This window comes from Pan paniscus, chromosome 13 (genome assembly GCF_029289425.2).
Source record: "Pan paniscus chromosome 13, NHGRI_mPanPan1-v2.0_pri, whole genome shotgun sequence".
In the NCBI taxonomy this organism is placed as follows: Eukaryota; Metazoa; Chordata; class Mammalia; order Primates; family Hominidae; genus Pan; species Pan paniscus.
In genome coordinates this window covers 135749665-135761951 of record NC_073262.2, presented here as the reverse complement: position 1 = coordinate 135761951, position 12287 = coordinate 135749665, and the positions used below count along the sequence as shown (strand labels likewise).

General features: G+C 48.2%; 1 protein-coding gene across 2 annotated transcripts in view; it reads right to left on the bottom strand.

The window, feature by feature from the left end:
* INPP5D (inositol polyphosphate-5-phosphatase D) overlaps nucleotides 1-12287 on the bottom strand; it is a 148968-nt gene that overhangs the window by 48475 nt on the left and 88206 nt on the right. For both annotated transcript variants that reach the window (XM_003813132.4, XM_008965726.4), the window contains exon 10: nucleotides 1535-1641. In XM_003813132.4, the coding sequence (XP_003813180.1) occupies nucleotides 1535-1641 (107 nt within the window). The remainder of the gene's footprint in view (nucleotides 1-1534; nucleotides 1642-12287) is intronic.

Sequence of the window (12287 nt, the reverse complement as noted above, 5' to 3'; positions counted from 1 at the left end):
CCCCGTTCTCTTGTTTCTCCCAGACCCTTCCCTATTATTCCTGACAGCTCTGGACACCTTAGACCTCCCACCAGCCCACCCCTGATGCTTTGGAGGTAAAAGTAGGAGCGGAGACCGGGCACTCAGTGGGAAGCTATCACTGTGGGCCTGCACCAGAAGCGCTTGTCCCTTGGCCTTGCTGGGGGTCCCTGATGTGAGATGTCAGCCAGCACCTGATGTGATGGACACCCTTATTGCGCTGCAATCTTTTTTTTTTTTGAGACAGGATCTTGCTCTGTCATCTAGGCTGGAGTGCAGTGGTGTGATCATAGCTCACTGCAGCCTCAAACTCCTGGGTTCAAGCGATCCTCCTACTTCAGCCTCCCAAGTAGCTGAAACTACAGGCTCATGCCACCACACCCAGCTATTTTTTTTTTTTTTTTCGTAGAGATGAGGTCTCACCATCTTGCACAGGCTAGTCTCAAACTCTTGGTCTCGGGCAACCGTCCCGCCTCAGCCTCCCAAAGTTCTGGGATTATGGGCATAAGGCACCCACCGTGCCTGGCCTAATTTTTTTGTTTTGTAGACATGGGGTCTGACTATGCTGTTCAGGCTGGTGCAATCCATTTTTACTGCCTCACACGAGCTGCATGGCAGAGAACAATGAATGAGGTTCACGATGATAGGTTTTGGCCCTGGTTCAAATTTCTGAGATGAGGGGTCAGGTCACAAAGAACCCACTGTGGGGGCACAGAGGCCCAGCCTGGGTTTCCCCAGTGGCCCACAGCACCTCTTACCCCAGGAACCCATCCTGGCAGGGGCATCTCACTTCTGCAGAGTGGGGCAAAGTGTAGAAATGAAAGTCTCTGGGATGGAGCTCCAGTCGAGACTCAGATTTAAATCCAGGGGTGGCTCACACCTATAATACCAGCACTTTGGGTGACAGAGGCGGGAAGATTGCCCAAGCCCAGGAGTTCGAGACCAGCCTGGGAAACACGGCGAGACTCTGTCTCTACAAAATATAAAAAATTATCTGGTGGTGTGTGTCTGTGGTCTCAGCTACTTGTCTCACCTCAGCTGAGGTGGGTGGGGGGATCCCTTGAGCCCAGGAGGTGGAGGCTGCCGTGAGCTGTGATCACGCCACTGCACTAGCCTAGATGGTAAAGCGAGACGCTGTCTCAAGTCAGTCAGTCAATCAATCAATCAATCCAGGAGTGTCCCAAAGATTTCCCAAGTCCAGCCCAGAGAAGCTGAAAGCCTTTCCTCCAGGTGTGGGGCTGAGTTAGATGTGGGTCATAAAGGATGTGGCCTCCAGGCTGGGAGGCAGCTGGGCAAAGTGGGAAGCCTCCCTACTCCTGAGACAGTGATGGCTCAAATCCAGGCCAACCTGGAACGTGGTCCTCAACTTCTCTAAGTTCACCTTTCCCAGGTGTGAAATGGGTTGTTCTGGGAACTGAGTGAGCTAATGATACACTCCCTGGCACACAGCGAGCCTCAAAACGCTTGTGTCCCCTCCCTACCTCACAGCCCATTTTAGAAGTTTGCTGTCACTTACTTTGGAGTCAGCAAAAACATATTCCTTCCGCAGGATCTTCTCCTTCTCTGTTTCCACCAAGATCACCAACTTATTCAGAAATTTCTGTGACTTAATGAGCTGCAGGACTTAAGAGAAAAGAAATTCATTAATTCATTCATCCACTCATTCAACCAATATGGACGGTCTCCATTATGTTCCAGGCACCTGACTATCAACTCCCGTCCCCAAGCTGAGCCCCGAGTTTGTGTCTGGTCTCCCAGCTCCCTCTGCTTCCAGCTGCTCTTCCCAAGAGAGGCTCATGCTTGGGGAGGGTGATGTCTGGAACAAGCAAGAGTTGGCCTGGCCAGAGCAGAGACAGCGTGATCGTCTTTTCATCTTTCTCCCTGCCTCCCTCCTTCCCCTCTCTCTTCTTCCTTCTTCTCTTCTTCCTCCTCTTCTCCCTCCCTCCATTCTTCCTTACTCTTCCTCCTTTCCTTCTTTTGCTTTGCTTTTAATTTATATCTAAATTTAATTTTACATTTTACTGTCATCAAAAATTAAAAGAGTCAAGTTGTTCTATAAGATTTTTGCAAACAACAGTCCTCCACAACCCAACCTCTCTTCAATGTCCAGCATCCTATAGGCAACCAATTTCAACTCTCTTAATGGATTCTTTTGGAATTCTACTCTGTTTCTTAAAAAAAAAAAAAAAGCTTAGATTAATACTTTCCGATGTTTCAGTTTTCATTATGTCCTATTACATTTTTGACTGTCCACTATGGAAGATGAGGGTTGAAATTCCTTTCACACACACAACCTGCTCCCCCAACTTGACTCCCTGCCAATGCATAATTTCAGTCCCCACATCATCCTTCTAACAATTATATCATAATTTTGGCCAGATAAGTACTCAGTGTTTGTTATTCTGATTATCGAAATGCTATTGACAGACCAGCCCTGATTGTTTCTCTTTTTCTAGACAACTTTGTGTTATTCCTGGAGTTAGTAATTGCCATACTTTTTTTTTATTGTTTCTAATTCTTCCCCAGTTTATAACTCTCTTTTCCATGTGACCAACTACTTTCATCAGTTCCTTTGTCCTGAGGGAGCCTTTCCCAGAGCTTCTGGGTCTTCTCTGGACTGGTGACTTCAAGGGCTGAGGCACAGCCTTTACCTTGGGGCCTTACTTCATAATCCAGGAATACGTTTCTCTCTCTCGTATTAAATCCCATTTCTTGGACCCCAGGTCTTCCTCTTCTTGGTTTACACCCTCATTTTGGTAGAGCAACATCTCTAGTGGCTTTCCAAGAAAGGAAGAATCAGTGATACATTTTTAGAGGCCTTGCGTGTCTGAGAATTCGACCCTCACACTTAACTGACAGAACCCTAATTTTGAAATAATTCTCCTCCGGACTCTGGAACCTTGTTCCATCATCTCTAGTTTTCAGGATTGCTGGAGAAACAATGTCATTCTGATTCTCTTGTTCAGAAAAGAGTTAGCACAAGAGGCCCGAGACTGCTGTCCTTAGAAGGGCTTGCTTGAAAGGCTGGCGTTCTGCTGTCATCTGGGAACTTAGATTTCGGGAGGGCTCCCACCACTCCCAGAGCTGATGAGTGGCTTGCTGTGCCTACATTGTTTGTACAAACAATATGGTTTATGCTGAGCACCTGTTTTCCTTTTGGGAGTCTGTAATCTGGGTACCTGCCAGGTAGAGGGTGTCTATGTGACCAGTCCCCAGTTAACAACCACATTTCACACATGTTGTCACACCTCACTGGGGGAGGAGGGAAGTGTGTCCTTTGTGACTCCATAGAAGAGTGGAGCCACTCCTAATGGTGGCTCGCTGTACTTAGAAGGAAGCGTGGGCCAGGCGCGGTGGCTCATGCCTGTAATCCTAGCACTTTGGGAGGCTGAGGCAGGCAGATTGCCTGAGCTCAGGAGTTTGAGACCAGCCTGGGCAACATGGTGAAACCCTGTCTCTACTAAAATACAAAACAAAAAATTAGCCAGGCGTGGTGCCAGGCACCTGTAGTCCCAGCCACTCAGGGGGCTGAGGCAGGAGAATTGCTTGAACCTGGGAGGCGGAGGTTGCAGTGAGCCAAGATCGTGCCACTGCACTCCAGCCTGGCGACAGAGTGAGACTCCATCTCAAATAAAAAAAGAAGGAAGCGTGAACCTGGCACTCTGGCTCAGCAAACCCACACACCTGGCCCCTGCCCAGTCTTGGCCTTGTCTGAGCCACAGCCATCTGGCCATCTCACCAGCCACACTGGCTCCTGTCTTGGAACTGTGCCCAGTGGCCCCTTTCCCTGGTTTGGGCACAGCCAGCATCTTCCTGACGCTCAGGTCTCAGGCTCAGACTCTTAGAAGCTCGTGCCTGGTTTCTTCCAGACTTCATCCTATGCATGTGTCTTTTCCCTCAGCTGATTTTGCTCTATATCCTTTCAATGTAATAAATCACAGCTGTGAATATGATCACCCGCTGGGTCTTGTGGGTTCTCTGAGGGAATCACAGAACCTGGGGGTGGTCTTGTGGGGCCCCTGACACAGGGCGTAATCTATCTTTTGCTCTGAACATTTTTAGGATCTTTTCTTGGAGTCCAGCGTTGTGAGACTTTCCAGGGTTGTGTGGGCCTCCTGTGTTGTGTGAGCACTTGGCCATTTTCAACATGGAGGCAAGTGTTATTCTGTTCTGAGACTCTTTCCTGAATTCTTTAATAAATTTTCTCACTCTGTTTTCTCTTACTGACACTTATTATTTTGATATTGGGCCTCCTGAACTCGTCTTATTTATTTATTTATTTATTTATTTATTTATTTATTTTTTGAGATGGAGTCTCGCTCCATCACCCAGGCTGGAGTGCAGTCGTGGATCTTGGCTCACCGCAACCTCTGCCTCCTGGGTTCAAGCAATTCTCCTGCCTCAGCCTCCTCCCGAGTAGCTGGGATCACAGGCGTGCACCACCACGCCCGTCTAATTTTGTATTTTTAGTAGAGGTGGGGTTTTACCACGTTGGCCAGGCTGGTCTTGAACTCCTGACCTCAAGTGTTCCACCTGCCTTGGCCTCCCAAAGCGCTGGGATCACAGGCGTGAGCCACTGCACCCAGCCCTGATCTGGTCTTTTAAATTGTAAAAATCTTGCCTCTCCTATTTTCCATCACTTTGTCCTTTTGTTTTGCCTTTTCGGAGCTTTTCTAAACTTATCTTTCCACTCTTCCTTTGGGTTCTTATTTTTTTAAATTACTGCTATAATATTTTTTATTGCCCCAGAGCTGTCCTTCCTTTCCCTTTCCCCTTCTTCCCCCTTCTCTCTTCCTCCTCCTCCTTTTTCACTTTCATTTTATTCTCTTACTGTTCCTTTCTAGATATAATTCTGTTATTCCACAGGCCCATTTCTTTTTGTCTATAGAATTTGATCTCTCCAAGGCTGGGTGCAGTGGCTCACGCCTGTAATCCCGGTGTGGCAGGCCAGGTCTCACTAATGCAGGCCTCCGTGACAACTGTTTCAGTACTGACTGAGTCGTTAAGTTAAATATCAAAAGCCAGTGCCCTTATACAAAGGCTGGAATGTAACAAAAGCCCATCAGAAGTTTTGCCTAGGCGAAGGAATTCTTAACAGGACCAGTTTAGGATTTAACAAGTTTATTGGAGGTCTGAAGGAACTCCCCAAACCTCCGTGATTTAGCAGGAGACAAGATAAGGGTAATCACACCAGCACCTGGACCCATTTAGATGAAGTCAATTTACTGAGGCTCCAAAGGAAGGTCTTCAGGACTCAGACCTTAGTTATAAATTAAAAGAAGTTAATCACATATCTTTCAATGAATACACACACGTAGACATACAGCTTAGAAGGTATATAAGCTCTGGAAAACTTTGTATTTTTGAGTTGGTCTGGTGATAATTTCCAGGCCTTCTTCCTGTAACCAGTTACAGAAAATAAAACCTGTCTTCCTCCCCAGTTCATGTGCGTCTTGTTATTGGGCCACAAGAAATAGCAGCCTGACCCTCAGTTTGGTCCAGGAACACCAGCACTTTGGGAGGCCAAGGCAGGCAGACCATCTGAGCTCAGGAGTTTGAGACCAGCCTGGCCAGCATGGTGAAACTTCATTTCTACTAAAAATACAAAAATTAGCCAGGCATGGTGGTGCATGCCTATAGTCCCAGCTACCTGGGAGGCTGAGGCACGAGAATCGCCTGAACCCAGGAGGTGGAGGTTGCTGTGAGCTGAGATCGTGCCATTGCACTCCAGCCTGGGCCACAAGAGTGAAACTCTGTCTCAAAAAAAACAAAAAGAATTTGATCCCCCCAAGTGTTTTGTCTTTGTGTCCCCTGTCTCCTGTCCCCAGCTTCCCTCCAGTGTCTGGTGATCCTTGGCTGTCTGTGTCCAACAGTGAGGTGGGGTCTGTCGAGCAGGGCTTCTCCGCAGGGTGGTCTGATGGGCTGAATCCTGGGGAAACTGCGTGATGGCAACACCTTTCCATCTTTGCCCCTGGGCTGATCAAGTTTCCCAGAGAAGACTTCTAACTCCTGCCTAGGGAGGGTGGGGCTGGCCAGCAGCATCCTGGGAGCTGGGCAGGGAAGAAGGCTGGGGTCTCAGCACTCAGCAAGTGACTGTCCCTTAGTCCTCTGTTTTCAGTAGGCTCTCCTGCCTGCAGCAGGCCTGGCATCTCCCAGCCCTTCACCTTCTCCAAAGAATATCCAATCTTCTGCCAAAGGAGTGAGGAGGAGCCACTGGCTACATGGAGTGGAGTGTGATCTGTTGGGCTGAACTGTCTTTAAATAGACTTCCATCTGACCCTGCTGTGTATAACCCCACCTTCACCCCACTTCTTGGGGTCCCCAAGGCTCTCAGCTCCTGAGCCCTTTGTGGGTTTTGTGTGAGTCAGTGTCTCTGTTTTTTCTTCCACCTGCTTAGGGTTTCGTTTTTTGGTTCCTACAAGTGACTCTCGCTATCCATCTCCTTTCCGGCTTTCAGAATGTTGCTGCTCTCCCATTCTCTCTTTCCCTGTGGGTTTTGCCTTCCGGAAGGGAACTGATGACAGAGCATGCATTTAACCATCACTTTGAGCTGGAAGCCTCCCCAAAGGGAAATGACATCAGCTTCGTCTGCACCTCAGTAAGCATCCCACAGTCCGATTTCTACCACTGCTAACCAAATGCTCTGAGACTTTTCCAGTCTGCTACGATCAGGCCATGTCTCCTTCCCCTGAATTTCCTTGCCATCTGTTTGCAGGACTGTGCGGTTGCCCCCAGGATGTGATATCTTGTTTGATCAGGGTTATTATTCCATCAGAGTCAGTCAGCGCCCCACCTTCCCCACGCCCAGTGAAATAACACTAGAAGTTCCGTTTCCCTCGTCCTGCTACATGGTATCGATCAGCAGGTGCTGGCTGGTCTACCTTTGAAACGTTCCCACCCCGTTCACCTTTTCCCATCTCCAGCTGCCACCGCCTCTTGCCTGGCTGCTATCATGGCCTCCTAATTGGTGTCCCTGTCTCCACTCTTCCTCTCTTCCCATAGTTTATTCTCAGTACAGCAGCCAGAGTTATCTTTTTGAAGTGGAATCACGCCACACCCCCCCAGCTGAAAACCTCCTAATAGTGGCTTGCTGCATTTGGAAGGAAACGTGAGCTGGTACTCTGGCTCAGCAAGCCCACATGCCTGGCCCCTGTCCAGCCTCAGCCTTGTCTGAGTCCTGGCCGCCCAGCCGTCTCACACGCCATACTTGTTCCTGCCTTAGAACTGAGCCCAGTTGCCTCTTTCCCTGGGTTGGGCACAGCCAGCATCTTCCTGACACTCAGGTCTCGGTTCAAATGGCACAGCATGTCCACAGAAAGGCTTTTTCCCATTACTGTCATATTTTTCTATTTAAATCCCCAGGTCTAGAGTTTATCATTCCCTGACACATTCCTGGTTTGTATATTTGTGTGTTTGCTTATTTTCTCCTTTGCCCTGATTTGAATGAAACTTTCCTGAAAGCTAGGATCCCGGCTGGCTGGTTCACCTTCGCATCCCAAAGCCTGGTACCTGCATAGCAGGTGCTCGGAGCATGAATATTTTATGATTTGAACATACAGCAACTGGCTGTTCCTATGTGTAGAAGACCATGATGCCAAAGCTATTCATGAACATGGTGATTAAAATAAGGTAAGGAAGCTCCAACTCTTGCAACCACAGATTCCCTCCAGGCGAGCACCGCTCTGTCATAATAACCATGGCTGGAAACTCACCATGAGCCAGACTCCGCACTAAGGACACACCTTACCCCATTAACTCTCACAACAACCCCTGTAGGAACCCCTGTCTTGTGGAGGCATCATTGAGGCTTTGAGGAGTTAAGTAGCTTACTTGAGATCATACTATTAGCAAGTCATGGAACCAACACATGCATCTGGTTTACCTAGAGCACCCACTCTTGAACCACACTGCCTCTCAGCACCAACTGTAAAGAAGCCACTTAAACATGCATCCATGAGAACTGTATGATCTTACCTGGTTTAGGACACATTTGCTCATTCATGCATAGATTCATTCATTCTTGCCTTCATTCTCTCATTCATGTGTGCATTCATTCATTATTACATTCATTCTTATTCCTGTGTGCGTTCCTTCATTCTTGCATTCATTCACTGATTCATGCATGCATTCTCTCAATATGCATTTACTGATCACTTACTCTATGCTAAGCACTGTTTTGGCTCTGGGATTTAGTGGTTAACAACAACCAAAAAATCCACATCCCAGCCTTTGTGAAGCCCACATTAAAGAGGGGAGACAGAACTGGGATTTATGATGGATGACATTGCAAGTGCCTCAGGCAATTGGCAATCCCTGAGCACGCACTTGCTGAGCCCCAGGGCCCGAGCTGGGGCCTGCAGAGTCCAGGGTGTGTAAAGGAAAGACCTTGCCCTTTTTAGGGGGAGGGAATTTGTGAGCAGTCAGTTGTGCTCTGATGTGACAGGTGTCACCACAGAGAGGAAGTCAGGCTCCACCATCCTGGATTGACGGGAGGACTGGAGCCAGGTGGGCACATTCCCGGAGAGTGGGCTGGCAGTCTGTGGGCACCCATGCTCTTCAGGGCTCACAAACCTGCTCTGAAATAGCCTATTATTATTATTATTATTATTAATTTTTAGAGATGGAGTCTTGCTGTGTTGCTCAGGGTGAACTCAAACTCCTGGCTCCAAGTGATCCTCCCACTTCAGCCTCCCAAGTAGCTAAGAATACAGGTGCGTACCACTGCACCCATGCATAGCCCATTCTTAACTAGAGCTGGATTTTCTTAGGGCCAGTGATCTCTAGTTTAGCTCTTTCACCCATCCCTGATCTGTTTCCACAAAGGAGAATACCCACTTCTCAGCAGCAACAGCTCCAATCCTTACTTGGGCATTCTAGGCTCTGTTCACACCTAGGATGGCGTGCCCAGCTGCTTCTCTCTCCAGAACCACAGCGAGAGATGAGCAACATGTAATGTGTGATTTCACTAACCCCCTGTCCCGTTCCCTGCACACCCCATTCTCTCAGTACCAGTGCCCTCCCCTGCCTCATGCTTGGCAAAATCCTATTCATCCTTCAAATCCCGGTCAGAGCCACATCGGTGGTGTGAAGTCTCCTGCCCTCACTCCCCAAAAGAGCTAACCAGTCCTCCCTCGGGACTAACCTCCCTCCGGAGCACATTCTAATACCTGCCCATGTGCCAGCGTTCCCTTCTCCACAGCAAATCCTTAGAGGAAGTGTTCACGATGAAGGGCTGGCCCATAGAAGATGCTACGCAAATATCTGTTGCATTAAACCGACAAAAGTTCACAGCACTTCTGAGAACCCTGGGAGGTGTTTCTTTCAATCTTAAGTTTTTTAGTAATCAGGTGCTCTGACAATCTTCACTCATCTTAACGTTTCCATCTCCTCTTATCCAAGTTGGGGCCACCCCTCTCTCCTTAACAGATGTATTAGTCTGTTCTCACGCTGCTAATAAAGACATACCCAAGACTAGGTAATTTATAAAGGAAAGAGTTTTAATGGACTCACAGTTCCACATGGCTGGGGAGGCCTCACAATCATAGCAGAAGCAAAGGAGGAGCAAAGTCACGTCTTACATGGCGGCAGGCAAGAGAGCTTGTGCAGGGGAACTACCCTTTATAAAACCATCAGATCTCATGAGATTTATTCACTACCATGAGAACAGCATGGGAAAAACTCATCCCAGTGATTTAATTACCTCCCCACCCGGTCCTTCTCATGACAAGGGGGATTATGGGAGCTACAGTTCAAAATGAGATTTGGGTGGGGACACAGCCAAATCATATCAACAGATAAGAGGAAACCACCACTCTAAGCTCACTTTCCACACAGCCTTTCTGTTCAAATCATCAGTGACTCCCCATTTCTCCTGCCCAACTTGCCACTATACACAGGGGCCACCATGATGCTATGAGCTCCCCTCTGCAGGACTATGACAGCTATGATGTCACCCCCAGCCATTCCCTGAGATCAGCCTCCCTCACGGCTACCCTGGAAGAGTAATAATAATGGTGGTGGTGGTGGTGACAGTCAATCACATTGAGCACTCCCTGGAGGTTGGGCACCAGTTGCTTTGATGTTCACCCACATAAGACTCATGAGAGCCCTGCAAGATGCTGCTACTATCCCTGCTGGACAGAAGAGTAAACTGAGGACCAGAGAAAAGGCACCAGACCCAAGTCACAAGTGGCTGACCTGGGACTCAAGACTGGGCTACTAGCACCCCACTGTGCTATCAGTGGGGTTCAGGATGCACTATTTCAAAATATGGCATCCTAAGCATGTTGAATATTTTAAGCTGAAGGAATTTGAGCAATGGCAGGTGCAGGAAGGACCCTCTGACATTCCTCTAAAGCAGGTTATAGAGCCTTATATGAGAGGAGCCCTCCCTATACCTGGGGGACAGAGCATCCTGTCTCCAAGGACACAGGGACAGCGAGGACTCTGAATGCACAGGCCCTGCCAAGGTCCTCCCAGTTCCCCACACTTAGTGCATACGACTTTATTAAGAACAAAAGATGGCTGAGCACAGTGGTTCATGCCTGTAATCCCAGCACTTTAGGAAGCCAAAGCGGGTGGATCACTTGAGGTCAGGAGTTCAAGACCACGCTGACCAACATGGTGAAACCCTGTCTTTACTAAAAATAAAAAAATAGCTGGGTGTGGTGGTGGTCCTGTAGTCCCAGCTACTCGGGAAACTGAGGCAGGAGAATCACTTGAACCCAGGAGGCGGAGGTTGCAGTGGGCCAAGATCGCGGCACTGCACTCCAGTCTGGGTGATAGAGCGAGACTTTGTCTCAAAAAAAAAAAAAAAAAAAAAGGTGCTGATCATGCCTGAAGAAGCCAGATAAAATACAGGAGACCCAGTTAAATTTGAACTTCAGAAAAACTGTGAATCATTGTTGCATATAAGTATGTCCCAAATATTGCATGGGACATACATATACTATATTGGTTGTTTATCTGAAATTCAAATTTTACTGGGCCTCCTGTATTTTTATCTGCTAATTGTGGCAACCTTAACCATGCCCCTCTAAATGAACTTTGAGACACTAAAGAATAAAAAAAAGTGTTGTAGCCACAGGGACTTGGGGGGCTTCATAGTGGTCTTAAAACCTGACATGGATGCAAACTGTTGTATGAAGGTTGGGATTTATCTGAGGCAAGGGTCTACGCATTGATCAGGTTTCTCGGGGGAACCCATTGGCCACCCAGATGAAGAAAGATGTCCATTTGCCATCAGCCAGAACCAGAGGCTGCTCAGGAAACTCTCATGCTTTCGTCAGCCCTCTGGTCCTTTCTGCTGCTGTTCTCCAGCCCCATGTGGCACTGCACTGGGCATTGCCTACCCCCCTGCCTCCTGACACCCTGCCTGGCCTCCCTGACCTAGGCCCCAGTGCCCATCTCCCAGCGTTTGCACATGCTGCTCTGCTAGCTGGGATGCTCTTCCCTCAGACCCCTGCCCGACTGGTTGCTTCTCAGCCTCGGGGTCTCCGCCAATGTGCCTCTTACTCAGAGGAAACTTCCATGTCTGCCCTTTCTACACTATCCCCTCTTGCCAGTTAACCTCTACCCCATTGCCCTGTTTTGTTTTCTTTGTAGCACTTTTCATAGCTGGATCATCCACTGTATTGACAGATCATCCATCTGATCATTCATCTGTATTGACAGATGTATTTGAGTCTCTATCGGCCACTCAATGCACCAGAATATAAATTCCATGTGGGCAGGGGCCTCATCTGTCCTGCTGGCCCTGGATCCCCTTGTCTTGCCCCACTGCAGCTTCTCTATATGCATTTGTTGTGTGAAGAGCTTCCATTTTATGGATGAGTTGGTTTGATGGTTCTCAGAACCTACTAATAACAGCTGACTCTCAAAGTGGCCACTACATGCTGGGCTCTAGCCTAAAGAGCCTTGAGCATATTATTCACATAATTTTTATCATCCCCATTTTACAGATGAGGAAACTGAGGGCTAGAGAGGTCATGACATGTTCCAGGTCACACAGCTGCTAAGTGGCAGAGCTGGGACGTGAATTTAGGCAGTTTGGTTCCAGAGTCCATGTACTCACAGTTTAGTTTATCCTGTGCTACAGACACTACCCAATTGTCAACAAGACCTCATCTGTGCAAGGCTTTGTGCCCGGCACTGAGAGGTGATAGCATGGATCATACTGGGTCTTGGTGGGGAAGAGAAGAAACACACACACACACACACACACACACACACACACACACACAAAAAAAAAAGCATGAGCGCAGGCGCGC